Source organism: Hyperolius riggenbachi, chromosome 10 (assembly GCF_040937935.1).
Source record: "Hyperolius riggenbachi isolate aHypRig1 chromosome 10, aHypRig1.pri, whole genome shotgun sequence".
NCBI classification, from domain to species: domain Eukaryota; kingdom Metazoa; phylum Chordata; class Amphibia; order Anura; family Hyperoliidae; genus Hyperolius; species Hyperolius riggenbachi.
Window position 1 is genome coordinate 251,568,874 of NC_090655.1, and position 21,805 is coordinate 251,590,678.

At 44.2% G+C, this 21,805-nt stretch overlaps 1 protein-coding gene across 4 annotated transcripts in view; it reads right to left on the bottom strand.

Annotated features, from left to right (window-relative positions):
* Positions 1-21,805, bottom strand: part of LOC137535286 (zinc finger protein 585A-like) — a 301,513-nt gene that overhangs the window by 33,695 nt on the left and 246,013 nt on the right. For 3 of the 4 annotated variants that reach the window (XM_068257108.1, XM_068257106.1, XM_068257105.1), the window contains one exon: positions 20,908-21,496. In XM_068257108.1, coding sequence (XP_068113209.1) covers positions 20,908-21,496 — 589 coding nt within the window. Of the gene's footprint in view, positions 1-10,546; positions 14,293-20,907; positions 21,497-21,805 lie in introns of those variants that run through there. The other variant, XM_068257107.1, reaches the window with a different exon arrangement.

Genomic DNA, 21,805 nt, shown 5'->3' on the forward strand with positions numbered 1-21,805 from the left:
TTGCAAAGAAGAATGGGCAAGGATTTCAGTCTCTAGATGTGCAAAGATGGTAGAGAGACATACCCTAAAAGACTGGCAGCTGTAATTGCAGCAAAAGGTGTTTCTACAAAGTATTGACTCAGGGGGCCGAATAATTACGCACACCCCACTTTGCAGTAATTGATTTGTAAAAAATGTTTGGAATGATGTATGATTTTTGATCCACTTCTCACATGTACACCACTTTGTATTGGTCTTTCACGTGGAATTCCAATAAAATTGATGCATGTTTGTGGCAGTAACGTGACAAAATGTGGAAAACTTCAAAGGGGCCGAATACTTTAGCAACCCCCAAAGAAAATTGTCAATAATTGAGCTTTCACAGAGTATAAATCCCATGCTTGTATTTTCCAGTGTAGGCCGCTTACAATGAAGTCTGAGGTAAAGAGATTGTCAAATTCCCACCAAAATCACTTCATTTAGTAAACTACACCCCCCTGAGGTACCCTTGGATGGATGCATTGATAATTTTGGCTGCAGAGATTATTGGTGAAATTTGATAGAATGTATAACAACATGAAAAATTCATTTCTTTTAGAAGATATGTCAGCTCTTCAGCTTTTTCACAGATATGTTTTGGAGCATTTTAGTAATTCACCCCAAAAATGATGCAGTAACTACTTCTGAATAAAACAATATAAGATATATGTGGCTACATTGTTTCTGTGGTTAAAAAAAACAGTGCCCAGAGATAGTTCTCAATATACATACATTACATAAACTAACCGTATAAGGGATACAGCCCCTGTATACAGTACCTTTACACAGTGTGTATATATAGATAGATAGATAGATAGATAGATAGATAGATAGATAGATAGATAAATAGATAGATACATACACTGCTGACTTCACCTACATACTAGAGGTGACTGGAAAGGGTTCACAATGGTTGTGGGGTGAAATGATGTGAGTAAATGTGTTTTTACACTGTAACGCTGTCTGTGAGACACAGACACACAGCAGCTACAGCTCTCTCTGGCCAGAGATCACTGCAGACTGGTGGAGAAAGCTGGAGAGAATGCAACTTTGTTGCTTTCTATCTAGTGATCACAGTGATTGGATCACAGCGATCACATGGTAGGAAGCCAATAAAATTGGCTCCTTACCGATTCATTAAGGCCTCGTTCACATCAGGTGCGTTTGGGATCGCACATAAATGGACTTTAAAAACGCAAGCGAGTTTCAGCTCATTTTTGCACGTTTTTGTATGCATTTCTATGCGTTTTCCCCCTGAATAATGGGAGGGCTGGGCAGGATTTCTATATGTGTACAAAACTACAATTACAAGTAGAGTTATGCATAAAAAAATACACAATACCTTGATTTACCACAGCCGATTCACCAGCAGCGCGCACAGTCGATTGACACAGTACCGTTGAAATCCAGCGGTGTAAATACTATGCCGCTTCCGAGACATGTGGCCACAACTGCGGCATAGGATTTACTTATCTCGAGGCAATTAAGCAGTATCTTTTGCATTTTCAACTAGCCTGTCACGTGAGTCCTGTGCGGTGCATGTCCAGATTTTGCCGCAAAATTAATAAACCTGTATGCGTCTGCGTTTGCATTTTTGCTCTCGCTTGTATTGTTGACTTTGATATCACCATGAAGCACTCACTTTCAAGAAGAAAAAAATGAATGCAGGCATTGCTGTGGTAACTAGTGGCGTAAGGCTGACGTTAGGACCGGTGAAATTGCGCACAGCAAAATTATCAGCCTTTCATATATCAGACCCTTAATCTCAAGTTCACTGTGATAAGCTTATTTTAACCATTTATGCCACGCGGACGTGAGCTTCACGTCCCCAGCAGCAGCTGCTACAGCCGCAGGGACATGCTAGTCACGTCCCTGCAGTTTGGGGGAGGTTTGCACGTGATCATGCGGGCAGATGCTCACGATCGTGATGTTGCTGGCAACAAGGGGGATTGGCAGCAGGGGACAAAAAGTCTCCTGTGCCAATCCGTACTTGTCCACCGAGAATAAACACTGTTTTTGTTCAAAGACAGTGTGTATTCTTAGACCCACCGCGCTTCCTTCCGTCGACGATTTCCGCTGGTTTCCGCCGCCCAAACGTTACACTAATAAATGGGAACAAAGTTCCCATTCATTAATCTCCCCACAGGACACCCGTGACGCAGGCTTCCATTGAAGCCTGCGTCACTTCCCTAGTAACCATGAGCGACACATTGTTTCCTATGTAGCGTACTTGTACGCTACATAGGATTTTGCTCAGCGGGGACATCTTGTGGCCAAATAGTAAAATTACACCTACTGACTTTAGGGAATAAAAAAAAATGTATGTCGAGAGGCCATATTATTATAAATTTATGGGCTAAAAATTAGCGATGGATGTAAAACTGAAAAAATGTACCTTTATTTCCAAATAAAATATTGTCACCATACATTATACTAGGGATATAATTTTAAAAGTGAAATAACCGGGACAAATGGGCAAATAAAATGTGTGGATTTTATTTACGGTAGCTCACAAACTCCACAAACCTCTGACCCTTAATAGGTGGGGCTGCAGTCCCCACTAACCCAGAAAAAGAAAAATGCAAAAATAGGGAAAAATTGTTTAGAATGGAAAAAGTGGCTGATACATATCATATTGACTCATAAGATGGTCAAATCGGAAGCAAACAAGCTCAGTTATCTTAGATCAAATGACCCCCCACTCGCAGGGATCGTTGATGAGATGCATGATGTGCTCCTATAGATAATTTGTCCCAGAGGAACCGTGCATAACTTCCTGACCCAATCAGAAGAAAGATTCCTTGATGGTAAAGATAGGCAAGCCGTTAGCTTGTACCACCGACATCAGCGTGTGGCATGTACAGATGAAAGACAGCTGTCAATTATAGACATTGTAAAGATGTTCCAGCATGTAATAGGCCAAGCAAAGGCACAATGAAGCACAAACACGGCAAAGCCAAGCAGCCTCTGATTGACAGGTGATCAGTGGGTTATTACAGGGAAGAACAGATGTAAATAATGCACTGGCGCATTGATAAGGGGGGGTCTGAGGGCAATCTGAGCGTGTAGGCGGGTGATTAGGTGCCCGCAAGGGGCAGGTTAGGGTCTGATCTGATGGGTAACAGTGACAGGTGGTGATAGGGGGTGATTGATGGGTAATTAGTGGGTGTTTAGAGGAGAGAACAGATGTAAACAATGCACTTGGGAGGTGATCTGACGGCGGGTCTGCAGGCGATCTGATGGTGTGGGTGGGTGATCAGATTGCCCGCAAGGGGCAGGTTAGGGGCCGATTGATGGGTGGCAGTGACAGGGGGTGATTGATGGGTGGCAGTGACAGGGGGTGATTGATGGGTGATTGACAGGTGATCAGTGGGTTATTACAGGGAAGAACAGATGTAAATAATGCACTGGCGAATTGATAAGGGGGGGGTCTGAGGGCAATCTGAGCGTGTAGGCGGATGATTGGGTGCCCGCAAGGGGCAGATTAGGGTCTGATCTGATGGGTAACAGTGACAGGTGGTGATAGGGGTGATTGATGGGTAATTAGTGGGTAATTAGTGGGTGTTTAGAGGAGAGAACAGATGTAAACAATGCACTTGGGAGGTGATCTGACGTCGGTTCTGCGGGCAATCTGATGGTGTGGGTGGGTGATCAGATTGCCCGCAAGGGGCAGGTTAGGGGCTGATTAATGGGTGGCAGTGAAAGGGGGTGAATGATGGGTGGCAGTGACAGGGGGTGATTGATGGGTGATTGACAGGTGATCAGTGGGTTATTACAGGGAAGAACAGATGTAAATAATGCACTGGCGAATTGATAAGGGGGGGTCTGAGGGCAATCTGAGCGTGTAGGCGGGTGATTAGGTGCCCGCAAGGGGCAGGTTAGGGTCTGATCTGATGGGTAACAGTGACAGGTGGTGATAGGGGGTGATTGATGGGTAATTAGTGGGTGTTTAGAGGAGAGAACAGATGTAAACAATGCACTTGGGAGGTGATCTGACGTCGGTTCTGCGAGCGATCTGATGGTGTGGGTGGGTGATCAGATTGCCCGCAAGGGGCAGATTAGGGGCTGATTGATGGGTGGCAGTGACAGGGGGTGATTGATGGGTGATTGACAGGTAATCAGCGGGTTATTACAGGGGGGATAGAGGCATACAGTACACAGTGGGGGGGGGGGGGTCTGGGGAGAATCTGAGGAGTGGGGGGGTGATCAGGAGCCCCCAGGGGGCAGTTTAGGGCATAAAAAAAATAACGTTGACAGATAGTGACAGGGAGTGATTGATGGGTGATTAGGGGGGTGATTGGGTGCAAACAGTGGTCTGGGGGGTGGGCAGGGGGGGTCTGAGGGGTGCTGTGGGCGATCAGAGGGAAGGGGGGGGCAGGATCAGTGTGCTTGGTGCAGAATAGGGTGGTTGCAGCCTGCCCTGGTGGTCCCTCGAACACTGGGACCACCAGGGCAGGAGGCAGCCTGTATAATACGCTTTGTATACATTACAAAGCGTATTATACGCTTCCTATGCGGCGATCGTCGGGTTAACAACCCGCCGGCGCTTCCGATTGGCCAGCGGGTTGATGTCGCGGGTGGGCGGAGCCTATCGCCGGAGGATGCGCGCACATCACAGCGCGCGATCCCCTGCCAGCAGCCACAAGAGGACTCGCTGCCGATGGGCGTATTGCGGTCGTTTAGGCCCAGCCTTTGCCGCCGCCCATCGGCTGTAGGCGGTCCTCAAGTGGTTAAAGAGAAGATGAAAAATATTTAAAAGGGATAACCCAGGAGAAAAATGTATTGCATATGGGCCATTATGATGTTACATAGTTGCATAGTTATTTGGGTTGAAAAAAGACATACGTCCATCGGGTTCAACCAGAGAACAAAGTACAACACCAGCCTGCTCACTCACATATCCCTGTTGATCCAGAGGAAGGCGAAAAACCCTTACAAGGCATGGTCCAATTAGCCCCAAATTCTTCCCGACTCCAGATGGCAATCAAACAAAATCCCTGGATCAACATCATTGGGCATTACCTAGTAATTGTAGCCATGGATGTTTTCAATGCAAGGAAAGCATCTAAGCCCCCTTTAAATTCAGGTATAGAATTTGCCATAACTACTTCCTGTGGCAATGCATTCCACATCTTAATCACTCTCACGGTAAAGAACCCTTTCCTAAATAAATGGCTAAAACGTTTTCCTCCATGCGCAAAAACGTTTTTCCTCCATGTGCAGATCATGTCCTCTAGTCCTTGGAGAAGGCCTAGGGACAAAAAGCTCATCCCCCAAGCTTTTATATTGCCCTCTGATGTATTTATACATGTTAATTAGATCCCCTCTAAGGCGTCTTTTCTCTAGACTAAATAAACCCAGTTTATCTAACCTTTCTTGGTAAGTGAGACCTTCCATCCGACGTATCAATTTTGTTGCTCGTCTCAGCACCTGCTCTAAAACTGCAATATCTTTCCTGTAATGTGGTGCCCAGAACTGAATTCCATATTCCAGATGTGCCTTACTAGAGAGTTAAACAATATTATGCTAGCATCTCGAGTTTTTATTTCCCTTTTAATGCATCCCAAAATTTTATTAGCTTTAGCTGCAGCGGCTGGAGTACGATTATTTAACTTGTTGTCGATGAGTACTCCTAAGTCCTTCTCCAAGTTTGATGTCCCCAACTGTATCCCATTTATTTTGTATGGTGCTAAACCATTGGTACGACCAAAATGCATGACTTTACATTTTTCAACATTGAATTTTATCTGACATTTATGTGCCCATATAGCCATCCTATCCTGTTGCAATATGTCACTATCTTCCTGAGAGTTGATGATTCTGCACAATTTTGTATCATCTGTAAAAATAGCAACATTGCTTTCTACTGCATCTGCTAGGTCATTAATAAATAAATTGAAGAGCACTGGACCCAATACTGACCCCTGTGGGTCCCCACTGCTAACAGTCACCCATTTTGAGTATGATCCATTGACCACAACTCTTTGTTTTCTGTCCATTAGCCAGTTCCCTATCCATGCACACAGACTCTTCCCCAGTCGTTGCATCCTCAACTTTTGCACCAGACTTTTGTGGGGAACAGTGTCAAAGGCCTTTGCAAAGTCCAAGTATATCACATCTACAGCATTCACAATATCCACATTAGGCAGGCCATACACTGGCTCGATTCGCGGCCGTTTCGACAGCAGATTCGATCCTGGGATCGAATCTGCTGCCAATCGTTCGCGGTAAACGCAGCCGCCGATCCGATTTCCTCCCGAAATCGGATCGGTCCGTCGATCGCGCCGTGCGGGAAATTACCCTCGATCGCCCGGCGGTAGGAGCGCGTCGCTTGCGGCGTACGATTCGGGCCCGATGCGACGCATGTATACATTACCTGAAGCTGGCTCCGGGGTCCTCTTCTCCTCGCTGCACCGCATTTCCGCATGTCCAAGTTATACTTCCTGTGTCACTCCGGTGACCAGGAAGTTGAAATAGAGGGCACTCTATTTGAACTTCCTGGTCACAGAGTAACACAGGAAGCGCCGGGATGGAGCAAGAACAGCGGTGCGGTGCAGCGCGGAGAAGACGCCCGGGAGCCAGCCTCAGGTAATGTATACGGGGGGGGGGGGAGACAGGCGGCAGGAGCAGCTGAACAGATTGTGATCGGTTTCAGGCTGAAATCGATTCACAATCTGTTTGCAGTAAAGGTGGCCATACGATCCCTCTCTGATCAGATAGGGATCTGTCAGCTGGTCGATCTAATGGCACATCGACCAGTGTATGGTCACCTTTAGCGTGGATAAACTATAGGAGCTGCAAGGTAGAGGAATTATCCATTTATGTCATGGAGATGCAAAACCACTAATACTTCTGTAGCTGGATATAAATACATACATATATACATACATATAAACTCCTATACATGCAGTATAGCCATATGTCGCCTCCCATCCTTCTGTCTAATGAGGAACCAAACTGCTGAACTCCGCAGCTCCTATTGGACAGGAGATCAGTGGGGGCGGGGAGACCTAAGAACCTGAAGCTTTTACAGATCAAACTGCAGGACTCTGTAGGGAGGGGAGACCCCAAACAGATTCCACCTTATCATATCCTGTTACCACTGCAGCTATGTACACACACTAGATGATACTCTGCCAAACAAGCCCATCCCTAACTATCACCAATCTGTGTACAGCAAAGTACAGCGACCATTATCTGCTTATTACAGGCCGGTAACACTAAGTCACCTCTACAGTGTCCAATCTATGTACAGAAATGTACAGTGACCGTTATCAGCTTATTACAGGCTAGTAGCATTAAGTCACACCTACTGTGACCAATCTGTGTACAGTAATTTACAGTGACCATTATCAGTTTATTTCAGGCCAGTTACCCTAAGTCACCCCCTACTCTGACCAATCTACTGTATATACAGTAATGTACAGTGACCTTTATCAGCTTATTACAGCCCAGTAGCATTAACCACTTGAGGACCACAGTCTTTCTACCCCTTAAGGACCAGGCACTTTTTTTCCATTCAGACCACTGCAGCTTTCACGGTTTATTGCTCGGTCATACTACCTACCACCTAAATGAATGTTCCCTCCTTTTCTTGTCACTAATACAGCTTTCTTCTGGTGCTATTTGATTGCTGCTGCAATTTTTACTTTTTATTATATTCATCAAAAAAGACATGAATTTTGTCAGATTTTTTTAACTTTCTGTGATAAAATTTGTCAAATAAAGTAAAAGTTCTGTATACATTTTTGTCCAAATTTATTGTGCTACATGTCTGATAAAAAAAACAAAAACAATCAGTGTATATTTATTGGTTTGGGTAAAAGTTATAGCGTTTACAAACTATGGTGCCAAAAGTGAATTTTCCCATTTTGAAGCATCTCTGACTTTTCTGACCACCTGTCAGGTTTCATGAGGTGCTAAAATTCCAGGATAGTATAAATACCCCCCAAATGACCCCATTTTGGAAAGAAGACATTCCAAAGTATTCACTAAGATGCATGGTGAGTTCATAGGAGATTTTATTTTTTGTCACAAGTTAGCGGAAAATGACACGTTGAGACAAAAAAAAAAAAAAAAAGTTTCCATTTCTGCTAACTTGTGACAAAAAAAAAATGAAATCTGCCACGGACTTACCATGCCCATCTCTGAATACCTTGAAGTGTCTACTTTCCAAAATGGGGTCATTTGTGGGGTGTGTTTACTGTCCTGGCATTTTGGGGGGTGCTAAATTGTAAGCACCCCTGTAAAGCCTAAAGGTGCTCATTGGACTTTGGGCCCCTTAGCGCAGTTAGGCTGCAAAAAAGTGCCACACATGTGGTATTGCCGTACTCAGGAGAAGTAGTATAATGTGTTTTGGGGTGTATTTTTACACATACCCATGCTGGGTGGGAGAAATATCTCTGTCAGTGACAATGTTTTGATTTTTTTTTTTTTACGCACAATTGTTCATTTACAGAGAGATTTCTCCCACCCAGCATGGGTATGTGTAAAAATACACCCCAAAACACATTATACTACTTCTCCTGAGTACGGCAATACCACATGTGTGGCACTTTTTTGCACCCTAGCTGCGCTAAGGGGCCCAAAGTCCAATGAGTACCTTTAGTATTTCACAGGTTGTTTTGAGACATTTGGTTTCTAGACTACTCCTCACGGTTTAGGGCCCCTAAAATGCCAGGGCAGTATAGGAACCCCACAAGTGATCCCATTTTAGAAAGAAGACACCCCAAGGTATTCCGTTAGTAGTATGGTGAGTTCATAGAAGTTTATTTTTTTGTCACAAGTTAGTGGAAAATGACACTTTGTGAAAAAAAAAATCAATTTCCGCTAAGTGTCATTTTCCACTAACTTGTGACAAAAAAATAAAAACTTCTATGAACTCACCATAATACTAACTGAATACCTTGGGATGTCTTCTTTCTAAAATGGGGTCCCTTGTGGGGTTTATACACTGCCCTGGCATTTTAGGGGCCCTGAACCGTGAGGAGTAGTCTAGAAAACAAATGCCTCAAAATGACCTGTGAATAGGATGTTGGGCCCCCTAGCGCACCGAGGCTGCAAAAAAGTGTCACACATGTGGTATCGCCGTACTCAGGAGAAGTAGTATAATGTGTTTTGGGGTGTATTTTTACACATACCCATGCTAGGTGGGAGAAATTATAAATAAAGAGAAAAGAGTAGTCCCCTTAATATTAGTAAATAGTAATGCTCAAACCACCGTACTCATAGAATATAAGTATATCTTTATTGCTAGATTCAAACAACATAGTAATAAAAACAATTAAAAACAACAAGGATCCCCTGGCCTCTTGCCATCCTTATTCCCTTGTAATGTAATACAATAAATGAAAGATCCGCTCAATAAACATGATTACAGGTCCACTTAATAAGCGTGGGGCCCGGGCTCCTTGGTGTGCTGATCTCAGGGGCCTGTTAAAATAACAGCCACTGTAGGTATTTAAATTCTTAATTAAAAAAGCTCAATAGCTATAACAGCATAACCAAAAAACCAGGAAACCACAAGCATTTCGAGTATAAACATTCACTGCTGGAATGCAAATATGTGCAAAAATGCAAATACATAAAGTGCTGTGCAGTATGATAATTATCAGGTCATATGATAGACAAACTGTGATCCGCAATGGTAGTTGACAAAACTAAAACAAACAATACAAGGTCCTCAAGGGACTAAACCTGGTGATGTGTTGCAAAAAGGGAGGAAAGATAGGTGCAAAGAAAACCAAGGTGAATGTTGGAAAAATAGTGAGAAGGACAAAAGAGGGTCCCAAACAGCCCAAACGGGGATGACCACGTGTGTAAGATCAAAGCCAGCAGTATTAAGATGAATTAGAATAGTACCATGTAAGAAGGCGATAATTCGTACAAATGAGCAAAGCTTACCCTTGTAGGTGGAGGAGGATGGGGCCGTGGGGATCCGGATCCTACCGGTTACGCCAAAAGCTACCTCAGGGATGAAACTATCTAACAGCTGATCGCTTAAATACTAGACTTCCGTAATAGACGCGGCCGCGTCATTGGCGTGATCAGGCGCGCCGTCGCCATGGCAACGGCGCCGCCGTATCCGCCCCTAAAGCTACGGTGGCTCCTATCAAGCAAGATTCATTGGAACGCATAGGATACTTAACATAAACTCTACAGTGACATCTAGTGGATAAAAAAGGTTGATGCAGGGACAAAAGAGGAACAAGGGAAAGTGGAAAAATGATGACAAGAGATCGTCGAGGACATCTAGTGGTAAATAAGAAGATGACAATCTTAAAACAAAGAACCAATACCCATATACTTGTAATTGTAGCCACAAGCTTATATCAAGGATCAGTTATAAATATAATAATAGAAAAAAGGGGGGGGAAAACATATCCAATAATAACATTTCGTATACATTAATCCCAAACAATTGTATCCAAAAATAAGTTTAGCTTGTTTTTCACAAAAAATATAAATATATATGGAATATCAGAATATATATATAAGACGAATCCAAAGAGTCGCATTCCTCCTGTATTCTCTAACCCATCAGCTTCTTGAGAATTAGTCCATGTGATCATGTGTAGACTCTTCATGTTTAATACAAGACATTCAAAATGGAGTATGGAACCTAGAAAGTTCAATCGGGGGAAAATAAGAAAAACAAAATATTAAAACTCATCCCCCAAAGAGGAATATAGATGCTAGGGTATAAGACTACCTCTCCCAAGCACACAAGGAAAGTCAGACCATCTCACCTCATGGTCTTAGAACAGATCATAGGGAAACATGTAGTCATAATAATAGAATGACTGAAGTCCAGATGATATAAAAAGTCAGACCCCCTCACCTTAGGGTCTTAAGGAATACCATAGATAATATCATAAAAACATGGGAGTCAGATCTCCTCACCTTGAGATCCTAGAATAAGAAACATCATAAGTAAACCCATGAATCTCTAAGTTTATAAAGCATACAATATAAACACCCACAAAGGTGATACAGGTTGAAAGCATATGGTGTCCTCATCAGATAAACAGAGAGATAACCCCAATCCCATGTGGTTGCACTCAAACCTCATTAAGGTGGCAAAAAGCACCCAAACCCAAATTCTTCATTCAGGCCCGTAGGGCATCTCGTACCTAATCTATGTATCCACTGTAGCTCCAATTGTAACAGTTTGATTGTATGATTGCCACCTCTGTTGTTGAGGAATAATTTTTTGACTCCATAAACTCTCCATCTATCCATATTTCCCGGTGTACATAATAAAGAATGCGCTGCCACCGTGGTGAGTAACTTGCCCTCCAGATTATCTCTGGGGGCCAATTTTATTGTAGATCGATGTTTCTGTATCCTGATTTTTAAAGGCTTTTGGGTTTGTCCCACATATCTCTTCCCACATATGCACTCAAGCATATATATAACCCAGGGAGTCTGGCAATTTATAAAGTCCTGTAAATAGACCCTTTTATCATCTCTATGATTGATAATGAATTTAGTTGGGGGCATTAAATCACAGATCGAGCAATGTCCACAAGGATGACTCCCCTTCACACTAAGACTCCTTATAGGTAACATGTAGTGACTATGACACAGCTGGTCACGTAACGTAGGTGCCCTCTTGGCTGTAATTGAGGCTTTCTTGGCTAGGTATTGTTTCAAAATGGGATCACTTTGCAAGATACCCCAATGAGACTGTACAATCTTGTATATTTCATTCCATCTATCATTGTATCTTGTTGTTAATCTGACTACTTGGTCCCCCCTTATTTTTTCTTTTTGGATGGTGGAGGGTTGTAACAGGGTCTCTCTGTTTGTGAATCTGGCTCTTCTCCATGCTTTTCTCACATATTTATTTGGATAGCCTCTCTCACGAAATCTGCATGCCAGTTTGCCTGCCTCTTCCTCAAAAGCCTGTGGCGTTGAGCAATTTCGTCTCAGTCTCAAAAACTGTCCCACTGGTATGTTTCGCCTTGTTGTGGGTGTATGATAAGATGAGAAATGTAACAGGCTGTTGACAGCAGTTTTCTTCCGATAAAGGGTTGAAATCAGGTGTCCCTCCTCATCCTTCATGATGTGTAAGTCCAAGAAATTGACTGTTGTGGAGGAGATATCAGATGTTAAAAATATATTCACATCATTGGTATTCAACAAAGTCAAAAATTGTTTAAGATCTTCTTGGGAGCCCTGCCATAGTATGAGGATGTCGTCTATGAAACGATGCCACCCCGCAATGGCGGGGTGGAATCGTTCCAGAGACGGCACCCACACACACTCTCTCTCCCACCATCCCAAAAATAGGTTCGCTACAGATGGGGCGCATTTTGCCCCCATAGCTACGCCCCTTATCTGCAAATAAAAAGTGTTGTTAAATAGAAAAAAATTGTGTTTCAAAATATATTCTAGTAGTTGGAGTAACCAAGAGTTTCTCCTTTTGTTCTCAATTGTCTCCGCATCAAGGAAATATTTTACAGCCCGGATCCCATGATCATGCGATATGTTTGAATATAGACTCTCCACATCACATGTCGCTAAAATATCCTCTGGACCCATTTGCACATCCTGTATTTTTGTCAAAATGTCTGTCGAATCACGGACATATGAATCAAGGGAGACAACGTGGGGCTGGAGAAAGAAGTCTATAAAAGAACAACACTTCTCACTAAGGCCTCCAATGCCCGACACAATGGGTCGACCTGGGGGATTTGATTTATCCTTGTGCACCTTAGGGAGAATGTAGAAAGTTGGAGTTATAGGTGTTTCTACCCAAAGATATTTAAATTCCTTGTTTGTAATGAATTGTTCAGACAAACCTTCCTCCAGAAGGAGCCTGAGCTCCCTCTGGAAGCACTCAGTGGGATTTCCTGAAAGCTTCCTATAAAAATCTGTGTTGTTCAGTTGTCTATATACCTCTCTCTCATATTGCTCCCTCGGCCAGATCACCACGTTGCCTCCCTTATCTGCCTCCCTAATGATGATATCAGTTCTCCTGGAAAGATCTCCCAGGGCCTTCCGTTCCTGGCGTGTCAAATTATCAAACTCTCTCTCATTTGTGTTTGCGATCTGCTGTACTTCTGAAGACACCACATCAAAAAACACCTGGACCTGTGGGCAAGTATTAAAGGAGGGTAAGAATTTCGATGCAGGTCTAAAAGGGGATTGACTTACCCCAACTTGTGTGTTTTGTTCTTCCAAAAGTGAAATCAAATCAGAAAATATGTTTTTATCTTGCTCATCCAATCCTAACGCATCCAAAGAGGGGGGGACCAAGTCATCAGAAGTGTGATATATTTTCTTAAGCATCAGTCTCCTACAAAAGAAATAGAGATCTTTAATGATCTCGAATGTATCAAACCTGTTTGTGGGTGAAAAGGTTAAACCTCTTCTCAATAAATTTTCCTCTGTCTCAGTGAGCTGTATATCGGATAGATTAATAATTGATAGTACCTGATCATTCTGCTGTCCAGAGTTGTCACTGTTGCCTTTATGTTTCTTCCCTATTTGTCTCAACTCTTCTAATCTTCCCAAGTGATTCAAGGCACTACTTTCAAAATCCGATTCTCCAAAATCACTGGAGTCAGAAATATAATCCCTGGGTAGCCTTCCTACTCCACCCTGTCCAGAGGGTACTTGAGGATTCGGGACAGGTTTTTTTGGTTTCCTTTTTGGCTTATAAGGAGGTTTAGGGAAGTTTTGACCTCTTCTGTTGTTTTTGTGTCTCCAAATGTAGGCCTTGGACTCAGCGTAATCCCTTCTATCTCTTAGGAGTTTTTTCTTTTTAATCTCAACCACATCTGTTTCTATATGTTTGATATCACTCTTTAGACGCTCCAAAAATGGTTCCACCAAAGATTTCTGGTCATATTTAGATATTTGTTGTAATAAGTCCAGACTCTTCAATTTCAGTTTGGTTAGAAGCTCTCTATCTAAACTAATTAGCATCTGTACTATGATCCTTGCACATCTATTGAGGCCACTTTCCCAAATCTTTTTATGTCTATCTTCCAGTTGCCATGAGGGGAAGATCTGGACTCTGATCCCTCTTGGATAAATCCCTTCCTTATCATAGCGCTCTAAACTGTTGATGTTCCACCACACTTTAACATAGTGGATGTGTGTGTCTTTAATTTGACCACACAAGCTGGTAAAGTCCTCAGGTAATGTTTCAGTTCTTATTTCCTCCTCTCTCTGAAACACCTCATTGAGTTTTTCATTCCAATTCTGCTCCAATGAATCTATAAAATTGTATGCCATAATAGCCACAAGCCAATACAACAAGCTCTGAAACGAGACAAAAGACAGCCTCAATAACAACATATTAATCACTTCAAAAATTAGAGCCCACACTTTGCTGTTTGGTCCAGTATACCAACAGCTACACCCTGTTGGGCAAATTAGTCTCTAGGGACTAGGATCATCGATCCAAGAATGAATAATTATAAATAAAGAGAAAAGAGTAGTCCCCTTAATATTAGTAAATAGTAATGCTCAAACCACCGTACTCATAGAATATAAGTATATCTTTATTGCTAGATTCAAACAACATAGTAATAAAAACAATTAAAAACAACAAGGATCCCCTGGCCTCTTGCCATCCTTATTCCCTTGTAATGTAATACAATAAATGAAAGATCCGCTCAATAAACATGATTACAGGTCCACTTAATAAGCGTGGGGCCCGGGCTCCTTGGTGTGCTGATCTCAGGGGCCTGTTAAAATAACAGCCACTGTAGGTATTTAAATTCTTAATTAAAAAAGCTCAATAGCTATAACAGCATAACCAAAAAACCAGGAAACCACAAGCATTTCGAGTATAAACATTCACTGCTGGAATGCAAATATGTGCAAAAATGCAAATACATAAAGTGCTGTGCAGTATGATAATTATCAGGTCATATGATAGACAAACTGTGATCCGCAATGGTAGTTGACAAAACTAAAACAAACAATACAAGGTCCTCAAGGGACTAAACCTGGTGATGTGTTGCAAAAAGGGAGGAAAGATAGGTGCAAAGAAAACCAAGGTGAATGTTGGAAAAATAGTGAGAAGGACAAAAGAGGGTCCCAAACAGCCCAAACGGGGATGACCACGTGTGTAAGATCAAAGCCAGCAGTATTAAGATGAATTAGAATAGTACCATGTAAGAAGGCGATAATTCGTACAAATGAGCAAAGCTTACCCTTGTAGGTGGAGGAGGATGGGGCCGTGGGGATCCGGATCCTACCGGTTACGCCAAAAGCTACCTCAGGGATGAAACTATCTAACAGCTGATCGCTTAAATACTAGACTTCCGTAATAGACGCGGCCGCGTCATTGGCGTGATCAGGCGCGCCGTCGCCATGGCAACGGCGCCGCCGTATCCGCCCCTAAAGCTACGGTGGCTCCTATCAAGCAAGATTCATTGGAACGCATAGGATACTTAACATAAACTCTGGGAGAAATATCTCTGTAAATACACAATAAGGGTATAAGAGGCGCCCTGGTGTAATAAAAGCATCTAAAAACAGTTTAAAAACGGGAAATAAATTTGAGGTGGCTTACCTCAGTGACGAAAAAATCTTTGTATTTTACAAAGGTTTTTATTAGTAGCACAGGCAACGCGTTTCGCGGGTCAGAGCCCGCTTCCTCAGGCCAATAACAGTGCCAAACTAAATGACAGATTCAGCAAAGGGAGCCTCTCAAGATTTTTTCGTCACTGAGGTAAGCCACCTCAAATTTATTTCCCGTTTTTAAACTGTTTTTAGATGCTTTTATTACACCAGGGCGCCTCTTATACCCTTATTGTGCAATCATACCCCCTTACCTCACCCGTCTGAGGGGTGGGTACAGACCACACGTGGCTTCGACCACGGCGGATATCTGTCCCCTTTCTTTTACCAAGGAGAGCGACCGCATCCAGGTCCCTAGGGACCACCCCGAGTGGAGTCGGGTTTGTTGTCTCCACCTGCTTCCTGTGGTCGGTTGCCCCTCTGCAACCCACCTTTGTGAGTAGTGTCTTACTTTTATTACGTTCAATTGTTTTTGACATACTACACTATTGGGCTCCCACTTTTGTCTCCTGTATCTTTTCACTAGAGGGTGTTATTGACACCCACATCCCACTATCTCTGTAAATAGACAATTGTGTGTAAAAAAAAATCAAAAAATTCTCATTTACAGAGATATTTCTCCCACCCAGCATGGGTATGTGTAAAAATACACCCCCAAACACATTATACTACTTCTCCAGAGTACCGCGATACTACGTGTGACACTTTTTTGCAGCCTAGGTGCGCTAAGGGGCCCAACGTCCTATTCACAGGTCATTTTGAGGCATTTGGTTTCTAGACTACTCACGGTTTAGGGCCCCTAAAATGCCAGGGCAGTATAGGCCCCTTACAAGTGAACCCATTTTAGAAAGAAGACACCCCAAGGTATTCCGTTAGGTGTATGGTGAGTTCATAGAAGATTTTATTTTTTGTCACAAGTTAGTGGAAAATGACACTTTGTGAAAAAAACAATAAAAATCAATTTCCGTTAACTTTTGACAAAAAATTAAATCTTCTATGAACTCGTCATACACGGAATACCTTGGGGTGTCTTTTTTTCTAAAATGGGGTCACTTGTGGGGTTCCTATACTGCCCTGGCATTTTAGGGGCCCAAAACCGTGAGGAGTAGTCTGGAAACCAAATTCCTCAAAATGACTGTTCAGGGGTATAAGCATCTGCAAATTTTGATGACAGGTGGTCTATGAGGGGGCGAATTTTGTGGAACCGGTCATAAGCAGGGTGGCCTCTTAGATGACAAGTTGTATTGGGCCTGATCTGATGGATAGGAGTGCTGGGGGGGGGGGGGGGTGACAGGAGGTGATTGATGGGTGTCTCAGGGGGTGATTAGAGGGGAAAATAGATGCAATCAATGCACTGGGGAGGTGATCGGAAGGAGGTCTGAGGGTTTGGCCGAGTGATCAAGAGCCCACATAGGGCAAATTAGGGCCTGATCTGATGGGTAGGTGTGCTAGGGGGTGACAGGTGGTGACAGGAGGTGATTGATGGGTGTCTCAAGGTGTGATTAGAGGGGGGAATAGATGCAAGCAATGCACTGGCGAGGTGATCAGGGCTGGGGTCTGAGGGCGTTCTGAGGGTGTGGGCGGATGATTGGGTGCCCTAGGGGCAGATAGGGGTCTGATCTGATGGGTAGCAGTGACAGGGGGTGATTGATGGGTAATTAGTGGGTGTTTAGAGGAGAGAACAGATGTAAACAATGCACTTGGGAGGTGATCTGACGGCGGGTCTGCGGGCGATCTGATGCCGTGGGTGGGTGATCAGAATGGCCGCAAGGGGCAGGTTAGGGGCTGATTGATAGGTGACAGCGACAGGTGGTGACAGGGGGTGATTGATGGGTGATTGACAGGTGATCAGTGGGTATTACAGGGAAGAACAGATGTAAATAATGCACTGGCGAATTGATAAGGGGGGGTCTGAGGGCAATCTGAGCGTGTGGGCGGTTGATTCGGTGCCCGCAAGGGGCAGATTAGGGTCTGATCTGATGGGTAGCAGTGACAGGGGGTGATTGATGGGTAATTAGTGGGTTTTTAGAGGAGAGAACAAATGTAAACAATGCACTTGGGAGGTGATCTGACGGCGGGTCTGCGGGCGATCTGATGGTGTGGGTGGGTGATCAGATTGCCCGCAATGGGCAGGTTAGGGGCTGTACAGTGACCATTATCAGCTTATTTCAGGATGTTAACACTAAATCACCCCCTACTGTGACCAATGGGTGAACAGTAAGGACAATTTCAGCATAATACAGGCCTGAAACACTATAAGTGTAACATGACTGCACAGTATCACTCATTGGTAAAGGCCCCTCTCAGATGGACTGATGGTGGCCACTGTAAAGAGCTGTCTGTGGAGAAGACTTGGATTGGGGAAAGTTGTGTGAAATGAAACCAGTGTCCTGTTTTGGGCAATGGTAATCATAGCTAACCAGGGGGAGGGGTTACAGAGTACCCAGTGATGTCATGGAGAAGATGAACCATTAGCATTATACAGAGGGCTAGATGATTTGCATATTCACCCATGATGCATTATGGGGGTAACTTCCTGCTCACATGAAGCTGAACACTTGGAAAGAAAGGTCACTCACCAGACACGTCTTTTCTGAAAGTCAGAAGGACGGCATCCCAGAGAGACAAGCCTTCCACAACCTCATGGACAGGAGTAAGAATAAATTCACAAGCAAAAAACAAGAACTCACCCTTAGTTATATACAAATATTATGTTAGTAGACATAAATACAAAGTGAGGGAAAAAAAGCATTTGATCCCATGCTGATTTTGCTCGTTTCCCCTCTGACTAATAAATTACCTTCTTCCACCCTATAAATTTCATAAATACTGCATAAGATTTATCTGTAACAACCTGATCCAAGCAGGTCTGGCACTGAGGTCTGCTGATGGAGGCTGGGGAGCGGTCTATAACAACCTGATCAGTGCAAGTCTGGCACAGAGGTCTGGTAGTGGAGGCTTGGGGAGTGGTCTATAATAACCTGATCCATGCAGGTCTGGCACAGAGGTCTGGTGGTAGAGGCTGGGGAGTAGTCTATAACAACCTGATCAGTGCAGGTCTGGCACAGAGGTCTGGTAGTGGAGGCTGGGGGAGTGGTCTATAACAACCTGATCCATGCAGGTCTGGCACAGAGGTCTGGTGGTAGAGGCTGGGGAGTGGTCTATAACAACCTGATCAGTGCAGGTCTGGCACACTGGTCTGGTGGTGGAGGCTGGGGGTGTGGTCTATAACAACCTGATCAGTGCAGGTCTGGCACACTGGTCTGGTGGTGGAGGCTGGGGAAGTGGTCTACAACAACCTGATCAGTGCAGGTCTCGCTAAGGGGTCTGGTGCTAGAAGCTGGGGAAGTGGTCTCTAACAACCTGATCAGTGCATGTCTGGCTCAGGGGTCTGGTGCTAGAAGCTGGGGGTGTGGTCTATAACAACCTGATCAGTGCAGGTCTGGCACAGAGGTCTGGTAGTGGAGGCTGGGGGAGTGGTCTATAACAACCTGATCCATGCAGGTCTGGCACAGAGGTCTAGTGGTAGAGGCTGGGGAGTGGTCTATAACAACCTGATCAGTGCAGGTCTGGCACAGAGTTCTGGTGGGGGAGGCTGGAGGAGTAATCTATAACAAGCTTATCCACGCAGGTCTGGCACAGAGGTCTGGTGGTGGAGGCTGGGGGAGTGGTCTATAACAACCTGATCAGTGCAGGTCTGGAACAGAGTTCTGGTGGGGGAGGCTGGAGGAGTGATCTATAACAAGTTTATCCACGCAGGTCTGGCACAGAGGTCTGGTGGTGGAGTCTGGGGGAGTGGTCTATAACAACCTGATCAGTGCAGGTCTGACACAGAGGTCTGGTGGTGGAGGCTGGGGGAGTGGTCTCTAACAACCTGATCTATGCAGGTCTGGGTCTGGCACAGAGGTCTGGTGGTAGAGGCTCGGGGAGTGGTCTATAACAACCTGATCAGTGCAGGTCTGGCTCAGAGGTCTGGTGGTGGAGGCTGGGGGAGTGGTCTATAACAACCTGATCAGTGCAGATCTGGCACAGAGGTCTGGTGGTGGAGGCTGGGGGAGTGGTCTATAACAACCTGATCAGTGCAGGTCTGGCTCAGAGGTCTGGTGGTGGAGGCTGGGGGAGTGGTCTATAACAACCTGATCAGTGCAGATCTGGCACAGAGGTCTGGTGGTAGAGGCTCGGGGGAGTGGTCTATAACAACCTGATCAGTGCAGGTCTGGCTCAGAGGTCTGGTGGTGGAGGCTGGGGGAGTGGTCTATAACAACCTGATCAGTGCAGATCTGGCACAGTAGAAATTAAGGAATTATTTGCAGGTTTACTGACTGTCCTGACATAATGCATTATTATTATAACTGTGTAGCCAGTATACACATGGCTTCCATATTTGTGTTGCTGTTGAAGTCAACCACACTTTTGGTCAAGAAAGTTGCCCCAAATCACACCAGTTGCCTCCACTAGGGCTACGTTAATTAAAAGAATCTCATGTTGTGTGACCTATGGAAGCTGCCATATTTATTTCTTTGTAAACAATGCCAGTTGCCTGGCAGTCCTGCTGATTTTTCTGATCAGTGGAATCTAAATCACACACCTAAAATAAGCATGCAAGTAATCTTGTCAGATTTGTCCTAGACATCTGATCTGCATGCTTGTTAAGGTTCTATGGTTTCAATAGTATTAGAGGCAGAGAATCAGCAGGAAAACCAGGCAATGTGCATTATTTAAAAGGAAATCAACATGTCAGCCTCCATTTCCAGTTCACCTTGGGTTCCAATGAACACCCTTACCAGACCTGTCATTTGACTATCCACTCCCTGCCTGCCTGGAAATCCTGCAGCATGGGGTAAAAAAGGTATTAAAAGGTATTACTTTTACAAGACTTTTTTTTTTCTCATGAGAATTTGGATACTTGCAAATACCTTCTGTTTAGGAAAGCAGCATTGCACTTGGCATAGTTTTTATTGAGCAGAGGGACTTTCCAGCTACTTTTCACTCCCCCAAAAATCTCTCACATTCTTATAGACACACACACAGACACAGACACACACACACACACACACACACACACACACACACACACACAGACACACACAGACACACACAGACACACACACACACACACACACACACACACACACACACACACACAGACACACACACACACACACACACACAGACACACACACACACACACACACACACACACACACACACACACAGACACACACACACACACACACACACACACACACACACACACACACACACACACACACACGTGATCTATACTGTGCCCAGCAGGAACATATTTTTTACAAGTCTGTATCATATCTATTATTTATCACTCACCAATGCTCATCCCTGTAATAATGACTTCATCCTTAGATGTCCTCATCATGTCACCCTCCTCCATAGACTGCTGATTGCTCCTCACATACGCCTCTTCTTCTTCCTCTTTAATTGTCCCCATTATGTCACCCTCCTCCATAGACTGCTGATCACTCCTCACATATGTCTCTTCTTCCTCTTTAATTGTCCTCATCATGTCACCCTCCTCTATAGACTGCTGATCACTCCTCACATACGTCTCTTCTTCCTCCTCTTTACTTGTCCTCCTCATGTCACCCTCCTCCATAGACTGCTCATCACTCCTCACATACGCATCGTCTTCTTCCTCTTTAATTGTCTTCATCATGTCACCCTCCTCCGTAGACTGCTGATTGCTCCTCACATACGCCTCTTCTTCTTCCTCTTTAATTGTCCTCATCATGTCACCCTCCTCCATAGACTGCTGATCACTCCTCACATATGTCTCTTCTTCTTCCTCTTTAATTGTCCTCGTCATGTCACCCTCCTCCATAGACTGCTGATCACTCCTCACATACGTCTCCTCTTCTTCCTCTTTAACCACAACATTTGCATGTCTCAGTTCTCCACCCTAATTGCACAAAATTAGAGTTAATTTAACATGTGAACACAAATGAGAGCATAAAAAAAAAGGAAAGAATGTCCCACAGTTTGGTGTCTCTGATGACCCTCAGGGCCCTTTCACACAGGGCCAGTGCTGTATTTTTACTGCACCCCACCACAGGGCAATGAAAGTCTACTGGGACTTTCATACAGATATGGTATGGCGTGATGCAATGGAGGTGACGTTTTCACCGCATCCCTGAGGCTCGGGACAAATCTACATTAGCACACAGTTCATGCGGCAACCTGCCACAACGTACGGTGGACCAGAAGTCAT